General features: G+C 44.8%; 1 protein-coding gene across 2 annotated transcripts in view; it reads left to right on the top strand.

Annotated features, from left to right (window-relative positions):
* The first annotated feature begins 866 nt into the window (after positions 1-866).
* LOC126268132 (proline-rich protein HaeIII subfamily 1-like) overlaps positions 867-24834 on the top strand; it is a 49003-nt gene continuing 25035 nt past the window's right edge. The window contains exons 1-2 of one of the 2 annotated variants that reach the window (XM_049973663.1): positions 867-916; positions 18601-18662. In XM_049973663.1, the coding sequence (XP_049829620.1) occupies positions 905-916; positions 18601-18662 (74 nt within the window). In that variant the 5' untranslated portion in view covers positions 867-904. The remainder of the gene's footprint in view (positions 917-18600; positions 18663-24834) is intronic. The other variant, XM_049973662.1, reaches the window with a different exon arrangement.

The following is a 24834-nucleotide window of genomic DNA, read 5'->3' as shown; positions in this document are numbered from 1 at the left end:
TATATCAGCTGAGAGCTAGAGCCTGGCTGAATTGCTTCCGAAACGAACGTATGGTTGCTTTGAAAACAAAACAAATGAGCAACTACAGCGCCTCTGTTCCAAGTGAACCGGTCATTGACTGGAAAAGGTTGTGTTCGGCTATCTGGAGACCATGTGCAGCAATTCATGGACTTCATGTTTCCAAACAAAGATGTCATCAGTCCACAATTGTTCGTGATTGGTTTGAACAACATTCTGGACAAATCGAGCGAATTATACAGCTACATAGACGTGAATCCCATTGAACATTTATGGGGCATCATCGAGAGGTCAGTTCGTGCACGAAATCCTGCACCGGAAACCCTTATGCAAATGTGGACGGCTACAGAGGCAGCATGGCTCAATATTTCTTCAGAAGATTCCCAACAGAATTTTGAGTCGTTGCCACATCGAGCTGTTGCACTACGTCGGACAAAAGCAGGTCTGACACGTTATTAGGAGGTATGCCATGTCTTTTGGTACCTCAGTGCATATTAATTTGAAACCTGCCAAGTTATAATGTAATTTCAGGTTTTTTAAAACTTTTTTTCTACTTGTAAAACGTCGAAGTGCCTATTTGCTACGACCGGAATCCATGTACTTCTTATTTTGCTATTGCATGAGACGTAATATTTATTTGCTTTTTTTGCTGTGATGTGACTAGTTAATTTTGGCGGCCAAGAGTATATTTGCACGAACTCTCGCAGGTGTTTATTAGCGGCCATCTCGGAGAAGTGTGTGAAGCCTGTCTGTTGTGGAGAGGCGGTGACGCTGCTGGTTTCTCTGAAGAGGCGTGACCAGCAGTCGTTTGTTTGCAGAGACGCTCCCAACGCCACCTATAAAGGCCGCCAGCGCGGTGGCAAGCAGCATTCGCTGGCGCACCGCCATGGCCTTCAAGGTAAGACTGCGCTGGCTATTAGGTCTGCGACCGCGCTCACAACACGCTCTAGTTCATCCGCTCTTGAGCTCCATAGTGCGTTTATGCTCGTACACATGCTGTTGACTGCTCGTATAGCTGAACGGGCACTGCAATAGCTTGCCTGGGGGGGGGGGGGGGGGGACACAGGCTCGGGTCTGGTCCAGTGGCCAGTCTCAGTGTTGTATTAGGCAAATGCTGGGCTTCTTTTCAATTTACACCTCAGAAAATACGATGCACAAGTGGTTAACATTTGACAACTCAGAGAGCGAAGTTCATACACGTCACAGATAACCGAAATGACTCCCTCTATATAGGTCTTTACCTTCCCCTTTGTTTACCGTGGCGGCAAGAAGTGTATCAGGTTACAAAGTTAAAGATAAATTTGGAAATTATGAAAACAACCGGACCACCTATGACGGGAGAAAAGCTAAGAAAGAGACACACTACATCTACATCTACATGGTTGATCTGTAATTTACACTTCAGTGTTCGACAAAAGGTGTACAGAAGCGCTTACAGATTATTCCTCCACATTTCCACCCTCGAATAGCACGTGAGAAAACACCTAAACCTTTCCGGGCGCGCTCTGATTTCTCTTATTTTATAACAATGGTTATTTCTCCCTATCTAGCTGGTAGTCAAGAAAGTATTTTGGCATTGGGAGGAGAAAGTTGACGACTGAAATTTCGTTAAAGGTCGCGCCGCAATGGAAAACGCCTTCTTTTTAGTGTTTTCTACAACAGGCAGCTTATCATATCTTTTCAATAGTGACAATACAAAATGAGTTGCCCTTTTCTGAATGTTTCGATGCCCTTTGTCAGTCCCAACTGACAAAGATCCAGGACGAGTAGCAGTGCTCATAACGGAACGGACAAGCGTAGCGTCGGCAGCTTCTTTAATAAATTTTTTGCATTATGGAAGTGTTCTGGCAATAAAACATAGTCTTTGTTTCGCCTTCCCACAATATTTTCTATGTGATGGTTTCAATTTAAGTAATTTATGATTGTAATCATCGTTTAATTGTATCGACAATTCAAAAATACCGGTAATGTATTGTGTAGCCAAAATTTTACAGAGTTTTTTTTGCAATACTGCAGTGAAGATCACTCACTTTTTCTAGCTCAGATTCTATATATGTTTGTGGGTACGCCTTCCAATACAATATCTAATTCTGGAATCTCTGTACATCTACATCTACATCATACTCCGCAAGCCACCTAATGCTGTGTGGCGTAGGGTACTTTCGGTGCCACTATCTGATTCCTCCAACTCTGTTGCACTCGCGGACAGTCCGTGGCAAGAATAACTGTCGGTAAGCCTCTGTATTGGCTCTAATTTCTCGAATTTTCTCCTCGTGGTCAACACGCGAGATGTATGTGGGGGGAAGTAATATGTTGTCCGACTCCTCCTGAAAAGTGCTGTTCCGAAATTTCAATAGTCAGTCTCTCCGTGACGCGCAACGCCTCTCTTGTAACGTCTACCAGTGGAGTTTTTTTTAGCATTTCCGTAACGCTCTCTCGCCAGCTAAACGAACCCGTAACGAAACGCGCCGCTCTTAGTTGGATCTCCTCTGTCTCCTCTATCAGTCCTACCTGATAGGGATCCCAGATAGATGAACAATACTCAAGAATCGGCCGAACAAGCGCCGTTACAAGCCGCTACTTTCGTGGATCAGTTATGTTTCCTTAAGATTCTTCCGATGAATCTGAGTAGGGTACCTGCGTTTCCCACTATCTGTTATATGTGGTCATTCCACTTAAGGTCGCTCTGGATAGTTACGACTATTCTACGGCAGATGCTGTCTCCAGTCTTTTGTCATCAATAGTGTAGCTGTACAGAAGTGGATTTCTTTTCCTATGTGTGCGCAATATTTTACACTTATTTATGTTCACGCTCAACTGACAGAGCCTGCACCATTCATCAATTCTCTGCAGGTCGTTCCGCAAATTCTTACTATCTTGAGGCGTTGCTACTTTGTCATAGACGACTGCATCATCTGCAAATAGCCTTAAAGAGCATCTGACTCTATCTACTAGATCATTTATACATATTGTAAGCAGCAACGGTCCTATCACACTTCCCTGTGGTACTCCGGATATTATCTTTACATCTGTTGATATTGTTCCGTTAAGAGCGACTTATTGAGTGCTATCTGCAAGAAAGTCTTGAATTCGATTGCAAGTCTGCTCCGATACTCCGTAAGCTCGTAATTTTTTCATTAAACGACAATGCGGGACGGTGTCAACTGCCTTACCGAAGTCGAGGAACACGGCATCAATCTCAGCTCCGTTGTTCACTGCGCTGTGAATCTCATGGAGGAACAGAGCGAGCTGAGTTTCGCAGAATCTCTGTTTGCTTAATCCATGTTGATTTTTATAGAGGAGATGTTCATTTTCCAAAAACGTCCTAATTCTTGAGCATAGAACATGTTTCATAATTCTGCAACGGATTGACGTCAACGATATAGGTCTACAATTGTGTGGATCTGTCTCAAGGCCTTTCTTAAAAACGGGAACGACCTGCGCTTTTTTCCAGTCGTTAGATATCTTTCATTGCTCGAGCGATCTACGATAAATTACTACTAGAAGGGGAGCAAGTTCTTTCGCCTAATCTTTACAGAATCTTATAGGTATGTCATCGGGTCGTGACGCCTGTCCACTACTAAGCGATTGTAGCTGCTTTTCAACTCCGCCGTCGGTTATCTCAATATCTGCCATTTCGACGTTCGTACGACGATTGAAAGGAGGTACAGTGCTACGATCTTCCGCGGTGAAACAACTTCGGAAGACCGAATTCATTATTTCGGCCTTCTCTCTATTATCCTCCGTTTCAGTGCCGGTGTTGATGCTGAGAATATGAATTGAAGATTTTTACCCACTTTCTGATTTTACATACGACCAAATGTCTTAGAGTTTTTGCTCAGGTCGGATGACAACGGCCGGTCGAAGTGGCCGTGCGGTTCTAGGCGCTGCAGTATTGACCCGCGAGACCACTACGGTCGCAGGTTCGAATCCTGCCTCGGGCATGGATGTGTGTGATGTACTTAGGTTAGTTAGGTTTAAGTAGTTCTATGTTCTAGGGGACTAATGACCTCAGAAGTTGGGTCCCATAGTGCTCAGAGCCATTTGAACAATTTTGGTTGACAACGTCTTACTTTCAAAATCATTGAACGCTTTTCTCATTGCTCTCTGTCTGACCATGATGTAACCCAAACGAAATCTTCTGGGTCTCCAGCCTTTTTCTAAGTATGTCTCCTTCGCTTGCGATTTTTGAACAGTGACTTTGCCGTTAACAGACGAAAGTTATTGCGGAACTCATTCAGCCATAGTCCTCTCCCATTTACACGTACTAGTCATCCACATGCCGTGTCTACTACTACTACTAAGGGAAAACCGTAGGCTCCAGAGTCATCTGCCACCGCCTGGGGGATGCTGTGTACTATCGCGGTTAGCAGCTACACTATGAAGCAAATCAATTACCTATTGACTGATGGACAACATCAGTAGGTTAACAGCCATACAACCCAGCATCACTTCTTCACTGAGGAGAAGAAGTCATGATGGTATACACTGGTAGGTCTGGATGATGGGGTACAAATAAGAATGCAATATGAGGAGATGCTGCTTTTAGGCTCGTGGTGGAGGTATTTACGTGTGGGTGATCTTCTCATGGGATGACAAGTCTCTCACCGGCGAGAACTACCGAAACCTGCTGTTCATGCATGTGCACCTTTTTGTTCGTTTACAGTTCCTTTCAGGGGACCTGTCGTTTCAGTTAGACATTGCACTGTCGCATCGTTCCCGGATTCTGGTTAGTTCCCCAAAGACGAGAATGTGCTTGTGTAACCCCAGGCCACCTGATGTCAGTCCTATTAACAACGTCTGACAGGGAATAAGTCAGCACTGATCAATTTCTGTGAGTTGTCGCCAGCTGTTATATAGTTTTGAGTACATATCATTATGTATCGCTGTCATTATTGCGAAAGAGGTTTCTACATGAAATTTTCTGGCGGACTAAAACTGTGTGTCGACCTGGGCCGCGAACTTGGGTCCAAGTCACGGTACGAGAAGTACCCCTGAAACATCACAGAACCATTTCTGCTCTAAACTACAACCTTCATTCACTGCAGGTTAAACGCTTCATTGGCCCTTCGGTGCAAGCGACGCCTTGCATCATTTGACAAGAGATACATTCGCTACTTGTCAGGCCATACTGCGAGGAGCGTTCAATAAGTAATCCAACACGTATTTTTTTCCGAAAGCGGGTTTGTTTTATTCAGGTTTCCAATCCATCATATTATTCCCCACTCTTTTGGCTACAACCCCACTTTTTCAACATAATCTCCGTTCACTGCGACGGCCTTACGTGAGCTCACTTGGAGGGCTTGTATGCCCGCACAGTTCGATTCTTCTGGTCGATCCCCGTCGGAGCCAACGTCTTGCTGCATCAATAACCACCCCATCATCTACGTTTTGCTTTCCGTGGAGTGCATCCTATACTGGGCCAAGCAGATGGAAGTCGGAAGGTGCGAGATCCGGCCTGCAGCATGGATGAGGCAGAACAGTTAAATGAAGTTCTATGAACTCCTCTCGTTTGCGCAGTCTTGTGTGAGGCCTCGTGTTGTCATGGAAAGTTCATACGTTTTTCTGGCGAGGAACACGCTGAATTCGTGTCTTCCGTTTCCTGAAGACAGCGCAATACGCTTCAGAGCGGATCGTTGCACCAAGATGGACGACAGCAAATAAGTAACCCCATCAGGGTCCTAGATGAGTGCCGCCATGGCTTTGCGGGCTGAGGGCAGGGCCTTGAACTTTTTCTTCAGAGAAGAGGTGGTGTACAGCCCCACTCCACGAACGGGCGTTTTGTTTCTGGTTCGAAGTGATAAACCCATGTTTCACTGCCTGTGACTAAGTTCGGCAAAAAATTGTCAGGATCAGCTTCCTAAAACGCACGAAATTCCGCACAGAAGGCCCTTCGTTGGTCTTTATGGCCTTGCGTTAGGCCGCGAGAAATCCAGTGGGCACACACTTTTGAGTACCCCAAATGGTGGACGAGTGTGTCAGCACTACCAACAGAGACGTTCAGTTGGGCAGCGAGGTATTTGATCGTGAGCCGTTGATCATCTCGAATGAGAGTGTCAGTATGTTCCAGATTTGCGGGAGTCGTAGCCGTTCGCGGCTGGCCGGCACGCGAGAAATCAAACAGGTTTGTGCAACCTTGCTGTGATGATCTCTGCCCAATGACTCACGTGTTTTTGTTCACTGCCAGGCCTCCATAGTCATTCTGCAAGCGCCTATGACTGTCTGCTCTGGTTTTCCGCCAGCCGAACCTCAATGACAGCTCTTTGCTTGGAACGTATCTCTGAGAGTTGTCCAGAAAGTAAGTTCCGATCCGTCGCGAAATGGACACCACAGTGAAAACTTGATGAAGCTTTGCACAGATGTGTTGGGTAGTGTCTGTAGTATGACCGTCGATCGCACCAAGACGCTCTTTTCAGTTGTGAGTGTACTGTGAGTGAGTAAATGTGCCTAGAACAACGATGTCTCCCGCCAAGTAGAAGGGCCCGCTGATACCCTTCGCCTTAATGAATGAAGCCCACTCAACAAAACTGCCACGCACTTCCTTCTTCATGGCAAGTTTCAGCAGCACTCGACAGGGGCAGTGAAGACGCTCATGCAGCCTTTTCGATGGGAAGTGTTCGATCACCCACAACACAGCACTAATTGGCTTGTCCTGAGTAGCATGTCTGCTCACATGAAACGTTGGATACGAAGACAACACTTGGGCGCATGCTAAGAGCTATGGACCAGTATAGAGAATTATCGGAAAGCACAGGCGGCTGCCTTCTATGACGGTGGTGTTGGAAATTTGGTATAACGCTCTGACAAATGTAAAGTAGGAGAGGAGACTACGTAAAGAAGTATCTGGAAAGCGTAGCTAACACTTGCAAATAAAATGTTTCTGATTTTCGCTGTGGTTTCCATTTAGCGACCGATCACAACTTACTTTCTGGACAACCCTCGTGTTAATATGTACCAGTTTTCGACATGTTTTAATAATCCCATTTCATCACTGTCGTATAGTATACCGAAAATTCTAGGAAGCGCATTTAAAGCGCCTACCGCTGTGTCCGATATCGCCTTCCGCCGACTGATTTCTCCTCCTGTTTTGTGCATATTTTGCTAGGTGGTATAAAGACGCATCTCCTTGTTGTAAGATCGTTTTTATTCGTACTCGTATTTTTGGCGCCTCAAATAATGTAAAGTACCCTTTTGTTACTTATTGATTTTGCCTTTAGCTTATTTCTTCGTTTAAATTGTTCCTTAGACGTTACCGATACGTCGTACGCGTCACGTACACATGAATACTGAAATTCAACGGCAGCCATAAAAAGCTTAACAACCAATGAAATTCAGTTTAAGAAAAGCCTAAAGGATTTTTTGGTGGTCAACTCCTTCTACTCCATTGATGAATTTCTCAGTATATATATATATATATATATATATATATATATATATATATATATATATATATATACTTCTGCACAATTTCAATGCAGTAATGTTTTCATTGTAAATATGTGTGTGTGTGGGTGGGTGGGTGGGTGTGTACAATCTAACTTCTGCACCATTTCAGTGCAGTAATGTGTTCATTGTAAATAAGTATTACAGTAGTTGCATTACACGTTTATTACCTTATAAATAAATAAATATACGTTTTTATTTTAAATTCAGTGCATTAGTATTTGAAAAGTGACTTTTATAAAGGGTTCATTAAAAAATGACGATCATTTCACTTGGGACCTGTGGAATGGTACATTAGCTTATTTGTTTTAGTTGTAAATATTTGTCATGTATTGTTGTTTTTCTGACATGTTCTACATCCTGCAGGACCTCCTCACTACGGATCAATTGAAATGAAAGTAAATCTAATCTAATCTAAAACCAGTTTCGATTTGTCCGTCCCATAGAAAATATGTTTTAAAGTACTTTTCTTGTGCATAACTAGCCATTCTATGTTTGACGTTGTTTCTGTTCTATCCTTAAAATCCATGCTTCATTTATTTTGTTCGCTCTCTTAAAACGTAATCCGGGGTTGTGTGTAAGTTCAGTTCCCAAGTTGGTCGAATCCTTTATGTTTGTTGGTGCAGATATCTAATATTGCATCTTACGCAAAGGTGATCCGAATAGAATCTGGATACCATTTCCTTCATAATGTGATTGTCTTCTAAATTCGATGTCACGTGAACTCTACGGATTCCGCTTAGCGTTCTGTCGCTGATGGAGGTGCGTTTGGTTGGCATATTTAATTTCCTATATCACCATTTCATATTTTATGACTTTACGAAGTTCTATAGAGTAAACGAAATTTAGACGTCGGTCTTCTCTGCTTAACACGCAATTCCAGTCATCGTCAATAAACATTTAAGCAAGGCTTCCTTTTTATAAATATGCTGTATCACTTCTTTTAAAGAAACGTTTATCCTGTTGTCTCTCGCATTTATTTTAATGTCAGTGAAGGTCTTATAGCTAATTGTCCTTTTCAACTGTAAGAGACAGATTTATAGTGACACTTTCCTCAACAAGAATAGCAGTGCCACAAGAGGAGTCAGGTAACATTTAAATATTCTTGCTATTTTTCCCCCAAATGGACTATATGGGTGTCTGATGTGAACTTTACTTCGACATAGCCAATTTCGCTATAACTCGTTTTATTATTTATATTTAGAGTACAAATAAATTTGTTTCGCTGTATGCTTTGTTGTAGTCACATAGGGCAGTTCTTTTTTTATTGTTTTTAGTTGTTTGGTTCGAAATTTCGTTTCGTTTATTTTCAATTTGCTTAACCTCTTGCAACTGCGTATTCTTCTTCTCTTGTTTCATCTTCCACATCTTCCACCCAAAACTGTACCCAGATTACAAACCTTCCTGCCAACATTAAGTACCTTGGCTACGATTCATTATAGGCCTTCCTCCCTGGTTTGATTAATATACGAATATCACTGGCAAACTTTCCCTGCTGAGAAATCATCGTGCCGCTGTTTCACCGTTTTTCCTCTGGCCTTTTGTTCTCCCGTCGTATTTCCGAATTTATATTTAATGTGGGATTTGGAAGTATTTTCGCACGACATGCAAGAGATGACACTGTGGACTCTGCAGACAAATTGGAGGGAAACGTTGGAAGGGGGAGGGGGGGTCACTAAAGTAAGGAACACATAGGTATGTTGAAGAGATAGTTATTGTTGTAGAAGGTGGAGCATTTCCTGTTTTATGAAGTTGGGAGCGCAATTTCTCTGTTGTGAGGTTTTGTTCGTGGCTCGGAGTTTTTCCGTAGGCCCCCTGGCTCGCGCTCCGATGCCACGCTGCCCAAGGCTGCAGCGGCTAAGAGACTTGCATGCTAATTACGGGATACGGAGGTGTCGATTTGTCTTCAGGAAGGAGCGGCGTGTGTTTTCCGTTGCACTCAGCTTGTATATGACAGAGATGATTACAAATCGTGCAAGTATGCGGTTGGTCGTCGCGTCTTACTAAAGTATGAACCCCATAAACAATTATGTATGATGGTACACGTTGCTATAACTCTATTTTGTATTATCTGACAGCATTCAAAAGTGAAAACATTTGAAGCGCAGATCACCTCTCAGCTAAATTTGAAACTAGTCCACCTTGTGAAACAAAATTTATGATTTCGCCAGTAATTTTAAGGAGAACCTCGACAGTTCTTATGGTTCTTATTCCGAACCCAGCAACTTACACAGCACCTTTGCTGCGACAGAGTTTTATGTTCCCTCGCACTTTTTCGCAATCGTGTTGTAGAGTTCAGCACTACTCAGCTTTGTTCACGCCTCCTGTATCAAATTTTCTGTTCCGTTTGCCATCTACCTTACCAGTTCTTGATCAAATGCAATTTTTACCGTATCATTGCTCTGTGAGATGTAGAATGGCTACCCCGATGCATTAATGTTGAGCCTCCTGGTAGGTTAAAATTGTGTGCCGGACTGAGATTCGAACTCGAGACCTCTGTCTTTCGCACGCGGCTGCTCTACCGGCTGAGCTAACCAAGCTCCACTCATGAACAGCTTTACCTTCGGCGGTGCCTCATCATCTACCTTACAAACTTCACAGAAGTTACAATGAAATGAATACCCCTAGCTGCATACAGGCGTTGATATAAGTCAACTGAGAGAGTTGATAATGTGAGCCCCAACTGGGACTCGAACTCCTGCTTACATGGCAGACGCTCTATCGATCGTCTTTTTCTTTTATCATTGTGTTTGAGCGTTTCGGACGTCACATGACATCGGTTCAAGTTCGTTATTGATCCTTTCTTTCAGTTTATTATTATTATTACAGAGGACAACCGGCTCTCTACCGTGCCGGCTCCATCTGAGCCACCGAGGACACAGAGGACAGTGCGACTGCAGGGACTTATCTCTGGCACGCCTCCCGTGAGACCCACATTCAGACCTTATTGTACCGCACTATATTCATAGTGCCCCTGCCCATTATACTCATTACTTGCGGCTTTTTGCCGGTTCCCGTAAGAGTTTGGGCACTGTTTGTGCATCCGCACAGAAGAAGATGGTCAAATGGCCATTGACCATCTTCTTCTGTGTGGATGGTACCGGACATGTCCGAAAGAACAGATACCATCTTCATATATACTCACAGAAGTTCTCCTGCGAAACTTGCAGAACTAGCACTCCTGGAAGAAGGGCCATGGCGGCCGCATGGCTTGGTCACCGAACGGGGAATCTTTACCAAATGAATTTTTTACCTGTAGCTGCGATTCCAGAAAATGATTCTGTGGTGTTTTGAAGTCAGGAGATAAGTGACGGAAGGAAGCTGTGAGGAGGGGTTGGGAGTCGTACTCAGATAGCTTAGTCGATAGAGCACCTATGCGCCAACAGTAAAGTTCCGAGTTCGAGTCTCACTCTCGCATACAGTGGTAATCTGCCAGGAGTTTCATACCAGCACACATTCAGCTGCTGTATGGAAAATTAATTGTTGCTGTATTAATATTATTAGTGTTCAGCGATGTTATCTGGCACAGCGGGGAACAAAAGCAGCGTAAACAGTGTCAGGGGTTGAGCGATCACGGCGAACAACACGGAGATGCCTTCTGATGCGACACAAGATTATCAACACCTGACTGAACGGGAAAGGGGCTCTTTGTGAGTGTTCATTAACCCAGCTGGTCGCATAGTGCAGTATCCATATTTGTAGGACGTTTGGATGCGACCGTGGCCCGATGTTGGACTACCTGGAAACATGATGGCAGGCGTACTCGCCGTAAAGGGCTCTTTCGACCACCTCTAACAACCGCAAGTGAGGATCCCTCGTGTTGTGCACCAAGCACATCGTAACGCCTTCGAAGCATCACCCACCACCCGAGAACAAGTAAATAATTCCCTGCAACATTCAATGTCGTTCCGCACCACCGATCGAAGAGCAGAAACTACTGGATAGAGAATACGTAGGTTGCCGCTGATACCATATGACAAACGGCTGCGTTCGGAGTGGTGCCGAGAGTAGGAACATGGACTGCTGATCAGTGATGTCGTATTGTGTTCAGTAATGAAGCGCGCTTCTACACTACCATTGTCGGACTGTATGGCGGCGACATGAGGAGAGGTGCCATCCTTCCAATGTTCCGGAGATGCACAGCAGTGTTACGGCTGCCTTTATCGCGCGGGGAACCATCTAGTATTACTTCAGGTCACGGCTAGTAGTGACTGAGGGAAATACAATAGTTCAACGGTGCGCTACGGACATCCTACGTCATCATCTTTTACTTCCCATGCGGCAGTATCGTTGTACCATTCTGTAAAAGGATAATACGCGTCCACGCATGGCTCGCTTTCTTACGAAGCTTCTTGATGTACTTCCTTGACCAGGAAGATGATTAGGTGTGCCCCTGATAGAGCATATATGGGACTAGTTTGGACGTCAACTCAGTCCATGAGCCAGTACGCTGTATATCAAGGACCAAATGACAGTAGTAGTGGGCAGCTTGCCTCAGGAGAGGATACGACGGCTTTGTGAGGTCCTTCTCAACTGTATCAGCACATGCATCCAGGCCAAAGGGCGGCAGTGTCATACGGATAGGTGGGCTTATACTTCCAAGTTTTTCGTAAATTTGGCTCGGTTTTATAATCACTGAAATAACATCACGAACCTTTTCGATCCCTGAAGTTTCAAATCGTTTCTTCCTCCACTTTCGGGTGCTTCACATTTTTGTTAGGTACTGTGACTTGACGATCACTTTTTATCTCCCATTTAAATGTGTTTATTCTACCCCAAAAACTTTAAGCAATAACGTATAAGTTCGCTTGATCGTGGCCAGAACGAGAACTGATTACTGTTACAATATACATGTTTCAGTATTCTTCTTTATTCATGGTACCGTCACAATCGCCTCAGGATAAATGGCGCCACTTCAGGGTTCTTCCGTATGTCCGTCGACCAAGTGAAATACACCGCAAAGCCAAAGAAACTGGCCCCCGACAGCAGGCAGAAGTGCCCCAACACGACGTGGGATGGACTCGACTAATGTCTGAAGTAGTGGAGGGAACTGACATAATGAATCCTGCTGGGGTGTCCATAAATGATTAAGAGTACGAGGGGGGGGGGAGGTGGGGGAGGGAGGTCTCTTCTGAACAGTACGTTGCAAGGTATCCCAAATGTGCTCAATACTGTTCATGTACGGGGCGTTTGGTGGTCAGCGGAAGTGTTTAAACTCGGAAGAGTGTTCCTCGAGCCACTATGTAGCAATTCTGGACTTTTGGGGTGTCGCGTTCTCCTGCCGGAATCGCCCAAGTCCATCGGAATGCACAATGGATTTGAATGGATGCAGGTAATCAGACAGGATGCTTACGTACATGTCACTATGGGACTTAACTTCTGAGGTCATCAGTCCCCTAGAACTTAGAACTACTTAAACCTAACTAACCTAAGGACATCACACATATACATGTCCGAGGCAGGATTCGAACCTGCGACCGCAGCGGTCGCAGACTGTCGCGCCTAGAACCGCTCGGCCACCACGGCCAGCACACTATTACAAAGCCTCCACCAGCTTGAACAGTCCCCTACTCACATGCAGGGTCCATGGATTCATAAGGTTGTCTCCATACCTGTACACGGTTATCCGATCGATACAATTCGAAGTTACACTTGTCATACCTGGCACTATGTTTTCAGTCATCAACAGTCCAATGCCGGTGTTGACGGGCCCAGGCGAGGCGTAAAGTTTTGTATAGTGCAGAGTACATAAGTGGGCCTTCGTCTGCGAAAGCACATATCGATGTTTTTTCGTTGAATGGTTCGCACGCTGACACTCTTTGATCGCCCATCATTGAAATATACAGCAATATGCGGAGGAGTTGCACTTCTGTCACGTTGAACGATTCTCTTCAATCCTCGTTGGTTCCGTTCTTGCAGAATACTTTTCCGGCCGCAGCGATGACGGAGATTTGATGTCTTACTGGATTCCTTACATTCACGGTGCACTCGTAGAACGGTCGTACGGGAAAATCCCCACTCCATCGTTACCTAGTAGGTGCTGTGTTCCATTGGTCGTGCACCGACTGTAACACCACGTTCAGACTCTCTTAAATCTTGATAACCTGCCATTGTAGCAGCACTAACCGATCTAACAACTGCGCCAGACACTTCTTTTCTTATATCGGTGTTGCTGACGGCTGCGCCGTATTCTGCATGTTTACATATCTCTGTGTTTGAATACGCATACCTATAGCAGTTTCTTTGGCTACATATTATTCTGATCCCGCTGAAAGAACAACTGTCATCCCTTGTCCAAACACTGCGTCGTATATGTAATTAAAAAAAAAGAAAAAAATGGTTCAAATGGCTCTGAGCACTATGGGACTTAACTTCTAAGGTCATCAGTCGCCTAGAACTTAGAACTAATTAAACCTAACTAACCTAAGGACATCACACACATCCACGCCCGAGGCAGGATTCGAACCTGTGACCGCAGCGGTCGCCCGGTTCCAGACTGTAGCGCCTAGAACCACACGGCCACTCCGGCCGGCAAAACAGTAAAAATGTTTTAGATTTACTTTAGACAATTATTACTGTGAGTACTAATTAACATTAACACAAAATTTATTGGATATCGTGCTTTTCCGTATATCGTATATGCGGGAAAGTCTTCCGTGGTACAGGAAAAAAGACACACATTCTACTATAGCAGCAGCTAACAGTATTTTAGCGGTACTTCTGAGCTTTCGAAGTCTCATTCATACATTCGTCATACTGTGAAACGTGTGTAGTTTTGCTTCCAACATAATAGTATGAAAATATCATGTCACCTTACGCACAAGCATCAAAACCCGACTAGCAGTGAATAGTTTCGTAGGCGACTGCAACATGAGGGAGCATCTAGTTTCAGTAGAAGTTTGCTGTGCAGTGATATCAAAATGACGAAACCACATAACCATAAAAGTCGATAGCATTCTATAATGACGCGAGTAACATTAGTTTCTTCCATGGGTAAACTGACCCTCGGAAATCGCAAATATTGGAAAAAAGCTTAAAATTTGCGAATATAATTCTGCCTAACAAGATTCACGGAAACCGCGACATCTTCTAAAATAAACAGCTAAATTTTTGACAAGCAAGAAAGCCAATGTCATTTATGCTCGTTTCATTCGCAGAAATTTAATCTTTCGGTCTGTAATCAGAACACAAACGCAAAGAAGAGTAACAAAAACGAAAAAAAAAAAAATGAAACTCAGAACGCCTCCGTAACTCCACGTCTCTAACCTCTTTTTTCTTTCTCTTTCTTTGTCGTTTTTCTTCTACTGTTCTGTGTGGATTTACATAACATGTCTCATATTTCTTCGATAGAAATTTTACTCTTTTATTGTTTTTATTACAAAGGCTTGGCAGTCCCGTCACCGAATATGTTGATCTGCCATGCTGGCAAGCTCTCGATCACAATGAATACATACTACCAAACAGAAGCTTTTTTCTTAGGTTCTCTGAAGGCTGTTACCGCCAGTGAGTCATTAACCGACATTTAACTATAGCAAACTATACCAAGAGTGGTGTGTTTGTGATAAATCTTCAATGTGACATTGCCTTGCAGCTGCACACTGTCATAAAACACAAATTAAAATGCGAAAACACTGAAAAACGACCAAATCCAGTATCTCCAAAGTTCTTCATTTTTCGACTGCTATCGACTTATGGGGTAGCATTGTGGGACAATTCATTTTGATGTCACATCACAATAAGCTTCTAATACCATTAACTTGTTCCACAGTTGAGTTCCGTAGCTCACTTGCCACTCCAAGCGCCATCTAGCGGCGTTTTGCAACCGGACAGATTGGTGGCTCTTATCACTATGGGCTTAACATCCGAGGTCATCAGTCCCCTAGAACTTAGAACTACTTAAACCTAACAAACCTAAGGACATCACACACATCCATGCCCGAGGCAGGATGCGAACCTGCGACCTTAGTGGTCGTGCGGTTCCAGACTGAAGCGTCTAGAACAGCACGGCCGCAGCGGCCGGCGGTCAGATTGGTCTGATCAGTACAGTCCGCTGACTGTCGGGAATGTTTTAACTTTGTATGTTCGGAACTGGACTTCCCAGGTCCTGTGTTCACGCAAGTACTGCCGAGTATCCGTTGACAGCGAACGTCTCATGTAGAGTCCACGCAGAGTACGGTGGCCGATGCGCCGTGACCAATTTTCGCCCATAGTGCTGGGCGAGTTTGTTTCTTCAGAAGGAGAGGCCGACCCTGTTATCCCACTATCGGCCGGTCAGCGATGCACTGAGATGACAGAATAGAGGCGCACGCCCTGCATACTCTCTCAAACTATTTTACAGAAACTATTCGTTAAAAAATTCATTTTGCGCTCAATATACAGTTATATGTCACCCATCATGATGACGTGCCCATCATTTCATTAATACACTCCTGGAAATGCAAAAAAGAACACATTGACACTGGTGTGTCAGACCCACCATATTTGCTCCGGACACTGCGAGAGGGCTGTACAAGCAATGATCACACACACGGCACAGCGGACACACCAGAAACCGCGGTGTTGGCCGTCGAATGGCGCTAGCTGCGCAGCATTTGTGCACCGCCGCCGTCAGTGTCAGCCAGTTTGCCGTGGCATACGGAGCTCCATCGCAGTCTTTAACACTGGTAGCATGCCGCGACAGCGTGGACGTGAACCGTATGTGCAGTTGACGGACTTTGAGCGAGGGCGTATAGTGGGCATGCGGGAGGCCGGGTGGACGTACCGCCGAATTGCTCAACACGTGGGGCGTGAGGTCTCCACAGTACATCGATGTTGTCGCCAGTGGTCGGCGGAAGGTGCACGTGCCCGTCGACCTGGGACCGGACCGTAGCGACGCACGGATGCACGCCAAGACCGTAGGATCCTATGCAGTGCCGTAGGGGACCGCACCGCCACTTCCCAGCAAACTAGGGACACTGTTGCTCCTGGGGTATCGGCGAGGACCATTCGCAACCGTCTCCATGATGCTGGGCTACGGTCCCGCACACCTTTAGCCCGTCTTCCGCTCTCGCCCCAACATCGTGCAGCCCGCCTCCAGTGGTGTCGCAACAGGCGTGAATGGAGGGACGAATGGAGACGTGTCGTCTTCAGCGATGAGAGTCGCTTCTGCCTTGTGACAATGATGGTCGTATGCGTGTTTGGCGCCGTGCAGGTGAGCGCCACAATCAGGACTGCATACGACCGAGGCACACAGGGCCAACACCCGGCATCATGGTGTGGGGAGCGATCTCCTACACCGGCCGTACACCTCTGGTGATCGTCGAGGGGACACTTAATAGTGCACGGTACATCCAAACCGTCATCGAACCCATCATTCTACCATTCCTAGACCGGCAAGGGAACTTGCTGTTCCAACAGGACAATGCACGTCCGCATGTATCCCGTTCCACCCAACGTGCTCTAGAAGGTGTAAGTCAACTACCCTGGCCAGCAAGATCTCCGGATCTGTCCCCCATTGAGCATGTTTGGGACTGGATGAAGCGTCGTCTCACGTGGTCTGCACGTCCAGCACGAACGCTGGTCCAACTGAGGCGCCAGGTGGAAATGGCATGGCAAGCCGTTCGACAGGACTACATCCAGCATCTCTACGATCGTATCCATGGGAGAATAGCAGCCTGCATTGCTGCGAAAGGTGGATATACACTGTACTAGTGCCGACATTGTGCATGCTCTGTTGCCTGTGTCTATGTGCCTGTGGTTCTGTCAGTGTGATCATGTGATGTATCTGACCCCAGGAATGTGTCAATAAAGTTTCCCCTTCCTGGGACAATGAATTCACGGTGTTCTTATTTCAATTTCCAGGAGTGTAGTTATATTTATTGTGTTATTCGCATTTAAGTAAAACTCTGCGATAAATCTGAAAAGGTTTACTATGAAAAATAGGGATCGCTATGATTTTGCGTTTGGTACATATTACATAACATGTTACTGTATATGAAATTTAGGTAACGTAATTGAAATTTGGATGGAGTCTTATCTGATAACAGTCTCGGGAAAATTGATCTGATCTAGCAGACTCAATTACAGTAGCGTGCGCCAGTGGTATAGCCATAATGAAATATCCACAACATTTATCACATTTCATAAACGGTTTGAGATATCGAAATGATATTTTGGTAAATGATAACACACAAAGAGGAGAGTATTTTTCTATATGGTTATTATACGAAACTTAGTGATCTACCGTGCCATTCCACTAACTATAGAGTTTTCCGATGAAAGAAAGTAATTTTTAAGGGTCATCTATTGCTGGTGAAACGAGAAATGCTCTGGGTTTTGCACAACATAAGTGAAGACATTACACGTTTATTTTTATACCGAGTATGTGCTTTTTCATAAGCTATTGACGTTACTTTTCCTTCGCTCTTCAATTAATAAGCGTCTGTTTCAAAATTCTTTCGCAATTGCATCTGAATAACATTTTAATGAGGTGACATTGTGTAAACTCCGCTGTGTTACGGCAAAAGAAGTAAATTTTAACATGGTAACAAGAGAACTAAAAATTCAATACTCATGATGCTTCTCTGGAAGTTAAATGGTTAACAAGCAAGGCGAAAATAAATCGTTGCTTAATATTTACAAAATATGTGAGTGTAAGCTTCAGTTTAGCACGAAACGTCCCTTCCGGTATTCGGCATTTCCCCTACAGCCCTGCCTGTAACCCTCACGACTGTTGCTCTCCCACGTCTGCCCTGCTGATTTCGCATCTATTGGCCACGGTATTCTGAGTCCACTCTTGCCTGGAGACACTGTAGAGAGCAGACGTATGTCTCGACCAGTCAAGGGCTGCATCTCACGGGCCTTTGTAATGTATTACTAATCATCACCTTGTGCACTTGTAAGGTAATACGGAACAAGGTATTGTCACATGAACAATGCGTTTCGTCACATCATGTGGGGTGGAAATAATGGGAAGGCAGTGAGTCCTCTCGTACTGCAAACTTAAATGTATCAGTACAGGACCAGAGGCTTGCAAGCGTCAACGCACTTTCCAGCAAGTGGCGGGTTCATGGCTTTGCGGACGCTCTTCGCTTGTTGCATGCGTGGCTTGAGCTGGACAGGTAGACAGTCAGTCAGCTGTTCCCTCCATGTGTGTTTCAGAGGACCGCGTGGCTGCTAACTGCCGTTTTCCTGCTGGCTGCCGTCGCCTGCGCCCTTTCGCAGTAAGTACGCCGCCGGCTCCACTGCGCAGATAGCAGTAAGTGCCTAAGGTTATCCGGACACCTGCCGGACATACACTCTAAGCTTGCGATAGATCCATTCAGAAGTCATGCTTAGCACGAGTTTGCCTTAGCCCTCTACATCTACAGGGCGAGTCAGCTAAGACGTACCTCCCTCAATACACTCCAAGACAAAAAAAACAACGCACCACGCAGTAGTTATCAGAATTGGACGGAAATCGGTAGATGTGATATACATGTATAACCAAACACATTATTACAAGATCAGAAAAAAACTGGATGATTTATTGAAGGGAAAGAACTTCACATAACGAGCAGTTCAAAAACCTGTCGCTCCACCTCTGATCTTATGCAAGCAGTTATTCGACTTTGCACTGATTGATAGAACTGTTGGGTGTCATCCTGAGGGATATTGTGCCAAAGTCTGTCCAATTGGCGCGTTAGATCGTCAAAATCACGAGGTGATTGGAGGGCCCTAGACATAATAATTCAAATGTTCTCAGTCGGGGCCTCATAAGCAGCTTGTAATCAGATTGGTGTGCTTACGGAAAACCGTGTCAATTATGCGACTGGATTCGTGATTTCCTGTCAGAGGGGCCACAGTTCGTAATAATTGACGGAAAGTCACCGAGTGCAACATAAGCGATTTCTGGCGTTGCCCAAGGTAGTGTTATAGGCCCTCTGTTGTTCTTTATCTATATAAACGATTTAGGAGACAATCTGAGCAGACGTCTTAGGTTTTTTGACGATGATGCTGTCGTTTATCGTCCAGTAAAATCATCAGAAGGTAAAAAAAATTCCAAACGATTTAGAAAACACACCTTTAAGGTGCGAAAATTGGCAATTGACCCTAAACAATGAAAAGTGTGAGGTCATCCACATGAGTACTAAAAGGAATCCGTTATTCTTCGGTAACACGATAAATCAATCAGATCTAAGGCTTGTAAACTGAACTAAATACCTAGGAATTGCAATTACGAACAACGTAAATTGGAAATAACACACAGAAAATGTTGTGGAGAAAGCGAGCCAAATACTGTATTTAGTTGGCAGAACACTTAGCAGATAAAAGATCTGCTAAAGAGCCTGCTTACCCCTACGCTTGTCCGTCCTCTTTTGGAGTACTGCTGTCCGGTGTGGGATACTTACCAGATACAAGTAACGGAGCACATCAAGAAATTTCAAAGAAAGGCAGCACGTTTTGTATCATCGAGAAACATGGGAGAGAATGTCACCGACATGTTATAGGATTTGGTGTGAGCATCATTTAAACAAAGACGTTTCTCGTTGCAGTGGGTTCTCCTCACGAAACTTCAATCAACAACTTTCTTCTCCGAATACGAAAATAGTTTATTGAACCGATCTACCAAGGGAGAAACGATCCTCATAATAAAAATAAGGGAACTCGGGGTTCGCACGGAAAGATATAGGTTTTTTTCGCGCCCTGTTCAAGTGTGGAATAACAGAGAATTAGTGTGAAGGTGGTTCAGTGAAACCTCTGCCAGCACTTACGTGTGATTTGCAAAGTAGCCATGATTTGCAGAGTAACCATGCAGGTGTAGATGTTAGTCTGACCACCTTCCTGGCCAAGATGCGCCAAGCGCGAAGATAAGCAGCAGAAACCCTTGCCGTGTGCGGGCGGGCATTATTTTGCTGGAAGTCCACGGTGGCTTGCCATGCAGGGCAACAAAACAGGGCACAGAATATGGTCGACGTACCGCTGTTCCGTAGGTGTACCGCGGTCACTAGGGCTTCGTTGTAAGCGGGTCTCATCGCTGAAGACAATTCTACGTCGGTTAATAAGATTCCAGGCCAAAGGCGAGTCTGGAGACTACTGGACAACTATGAGATACTAACCTCATTGTCGCCTGTCATACAGCCCAACAAGCATGAGTGATAGCCCGGGGTGCCATCATAGTGAGATCTCCTTGGTTGTCATACGCTGCACTGTTACAGCCTACGGTAGGTCGGCGATATTCTACACCCCGTAGTGCTGCCCTTCACGACAAATAATCCTGGGCTTACATTTCAGCAAGATAATACCTGCCCGCAGACGGCGAGAGTGTCTAGTGCTTGTCAAACCCTACCTTGGCCAGCAGGGTCGCCGGATCTCTTCCCAATTGGGAACGTATGGAGCGTTTTGGACGGGACTCTCCAACCAGCTCGGCATTTTGAGGACCTAAGGCGCCAGACGGACAGAATCGTGACGAGGATATCCAACGACTGTGTCTTTAAATGCCAAGGGGAATAACTGCTTGTATAGGGGTCAGAGGTGGACCAATGCGTCACTGACTTGCCCAGTTTGAGAAGCTCTTTCTCTTTTTCTGAAATTGTAATCCTTTGTCTGTACACGTACACCGCATCTACGATTTCCGCCCAGTTCTGATGATATCTTCGTGGTGCCTCGTTTTTGTTCTTAGAATGTATATCCAGAAAAAGTTATATCGAAATGTGACTTTCGCTAACTTGTAGTGAACAACTTGACAAATTTTACAGGAAAAGTGTGTAGCTTCATAGTAAAAAGTAAGTTTCGAAGTTCGGCAGCTACAAACAATAATATTTAATTGCGTACATCAAGCAATTCATCACATATTCCACCATAACTGAGCGAAAACGGCACCTCGTTATATTTACTCGTTTTGTGTATATTTTTAGTTACCTTTTAATGCTACAGAGTATTAATGACCATTGCATTCTGAAGATCCCATCAACACGGCACCAATTGTCATCCCTTACCTCTCTCTATTATTTTATTTTGCCATATTTTATTTTACCTTCATTATCTACTGAGGGTCCAAAAACACTTTTTAGTAAAGATGGTTTCAGTGTTTACTATGCAGAACATAAATGTTTAAATGTACGCTACTGGCCATTAAAATTGCTACACCACGAAAATGACGTGCTACAGGCGCTAAATTTAACCGACAGGAAGAAGATGCTGTGATATACAAATGGTTACCTTTTCAGAGCATTCACATAAGGTTGGCGCAGGTGGCTGACATGCGGGAAGTTTCCAACTGATTTCTCATACACAAACAGCAATTGATCGGCGTTGCCCCGTGAAACGTTGTTGTGATGCCTCGTGTAAGGAGGAGAAATGCGTACCATCACGTTTCCGACATTGAGAAAGGTCGGATTGTAGCTTATCGCGATTTCGGTTTATCGTATCGCGACATTGTTGCCCGCGTTGGTCGAGATTCAATGACTGTTAGCAGAAAATGGAATCGGTGGGTTCAGGAAGACAAGACGGAACGCCGGGCTGGATCCCAACGGCCTCGTAACACTAGCAGTCGAGATGACAGGCATCTTCTCCGCATGGCTGTAACGGATCGTGCAGCCACGTCTCGATCCCTGAGTCACAGATGGGGAATTTTGCAAGACAACAAACACCTACACGAGCAGTTCGACGACGTTTGCAGTAGCATGGACTATCAGCTCGGAGACCATGGCCTGCGGTTACCCTTGACGCTGCATCACAGACAGAAGTGCCTGCGATGGTGCACTCAACGACGAACCAGGGTGCACGAATGGCAAAACGTCATTTTTTCGGATGAATCCAGGTTCTGTTTAAAGCATCATGATGGTCGCATCCGTGTTTGGAGACACCGCGGTGAACGCACATTGGAAGCGTGTATTCGTCATCGCCATACTGGCGTATCACCCGGCGTGATGTTATGGGGTGCCATTGGTTTCGCGTCTCTGTCACGTCTTGTTCACATTGACGGCACTTTGAACAGTGGACGTTACATTTCAGATGTGTTACGACCCGTGGCTTTACCCTCCATTCGATGCCTGCGAAACCCTACATTTCACCAGAATAATGCACCACCTCAAGTTACAGGTCCTGTACGGGCCTTTCTGGATTCAGAAAATTTTCGACTGCTGCCCTGGCCAGCACATTCTCCAGATCTCTCACCAATTGAAAACGTCTGGTCAATGGTGGCCGAGCAACTGGGTCGTCACAACACGCCAGTCACTACTCTTGATGAACTGTGGTATCGTGTTGAAGATGCATGGACAGCTCTACCTGTACACGTCATCCAAGCTCTGTTTGACCCAATGCCCAGGCGTATCAAGGACGTTATTACGGCCAGAGGTGGTTGTTCTGGGTACTGATTTCTCAGGATCCATGCACCCAAACTGCGTGAAAATGTAATCACATGTCAGTTCTAGTATAATATAATTGTCCAACGAATACCCGTTTATCATCTTCATTTCTTCTTGGTGTAGCAATTTTAATGGCCAGTAGTGCAAATATGGAGGGCGTTCAATAAGTAATGCAACACTTTTTTGTCTGAGGTTAGGATGGTTTTATTCAAGATTTCAGTACATCATGTTATTCCCCATTATTTTGGCTGCAAAATCATATTTTCAACATAATGTACGTCCAATGCAACGGTCTTACGCCACCTCACTGGGAGGACCTGTATACCCGAATGACTTTACTGGTCGACGTTGCAGCCAAAGTCTTGCTGCATCAGTAGCCTCCCTGTTTTCCACGTAATGCATCTGTTGGGGTGTATCCCTAATCGGGCCAAACAGATGGAATTCCAGGCTGTATAATGGATGTGAAAGAGAAGTCGTGTGGTTTTGTGACTGTGTTAGACTAAAAATTATCACGATCAGCCTCGTAACGCCCAAGCAGTTCCTCACAGATGGTCCTCCGTTGCTCTCTGTGGTCTTCTGTTAGGCGTCGAGGAATTCGGCTGACCCACACCTTTAAGTATCCGAAATCCTGGACGAGCGTGTTAGACTACCAACACAGACGTCCAGTTGTGTAGCGAGATGTTTGATTGTGATCCGTCGATCACCTCGAAAGAGAGTATCCGCACGTTCCACCATTGCAGGATTTACAACTGTATGTGGCCGGCCGGCGCGCAGGAGATTTGACAGATTTGCGCGACCTTGTTGCGCTGATGACAAACGCCTCCCCCAACGACTCACCATGCGTTTGTTCGCTGCCTGGTCTCCGTAGAAATTATGCAAGCCCCTATGAATACCTGCGATGCCCTAGATTTCCGCCAGAAGAAACTTAATGACGGCTTTCTGCATGGATCGCACCTCCGCTACAGATGTCATTTTAAATGCTTCGTATGGCGCAGCCACCTGCTGTATCTTCATTAAACTATAGGTGGTGAAGCGGGAATATTCCAAGATGCCCACAACAAATTCAGTATTTCTTCAACCCAAATTGACGTAGAAAAATAAGTGATTCATTACTTGTTCAATGTCCCTCGTGATTTAGGAACATAACAATAGTGTGAAACTTCCTGGCAGATTAAAAACTGTGTGCCCGACCGAGACTCGAGCTCGGGACCTTTGCCTTTCGCGGGCAAGTGCTCCACCATCTGAGCTACCGAAGCACGACTCACGCCCGGTACTCACAGCTGTACTTCTGCCGTATCCTGTCGGGCACACAGTTTTAATCTGCCAGGAAGTTTCATATCAGCGCACACTCCGATGCAGAGTGAAAATCTCATTCTGATAACAATAGTGTGTTTGCATCCAACATTATATAGTTATGTAGGAGATCTAAATGAAATCTCTGTGTTACAGATATACATCATGATATTAAGTGTGTCATAAATATTCAACCACGTTGTCGCATTTGAATGGAAAATATCGTTACTGCATAAATTTTCTATGCGTCAGTAATTATAGTGACTAAGGAATGACATCAGTACAAGACACTAAAGTTATAGTACACATCTAATATTTACGAATAACAAAATCATTGTTTTTGTAACCTTCAGTATTAATGGGAAAACTATTCAAAGCTCTCATTATCACTTAAAATACAGTCTGCAGTGGTAACTAAATGATGTTTGCTCCTGTTTGTGTAATATAATTTCCATCAAACAACATATCACAACACTAAAAGGAGCCACGTTTTCAAATGAAGCAATGCATAAAAGAAAACTAATCCTGAGATATCTGCAGCCCTATTTTCATATGTCAGTGAAGTGACAGTAGATATTACCTGTTTTTCGTAATAACATAAGGAACTTTATGTTGATTAACACTGTCAATGGTCTTGCCTCTTAATTCAGTTTTATCCACTTTAGTGTCGTCAACAGACAGCCTCTTACCAACTGATTTTTTTTAACTACAATTACTAGATTTAGTCTCCTCTCTAATGCTCTGACAGTCATTG

The sequence above is a fragment of the Schistocerca gregaria genome, chromosome 4 (genome assembly GCF_023897955.1).
Source record: "Schistocerca gregaria isolate iqSchGreg1 chromosome 4, iqSchGreg1.2, whole genome shotgun sequence".
Taxonomy (NCBI): Eukaryota; Metazoa; Arthropoda; class Insecta; order Orthoptera; family Acrididae; genus Schistocerca; species Schistocerca gregaria.
This window is presented reverse-complemented; position numbering and strand designations above follow the sequence as displayed.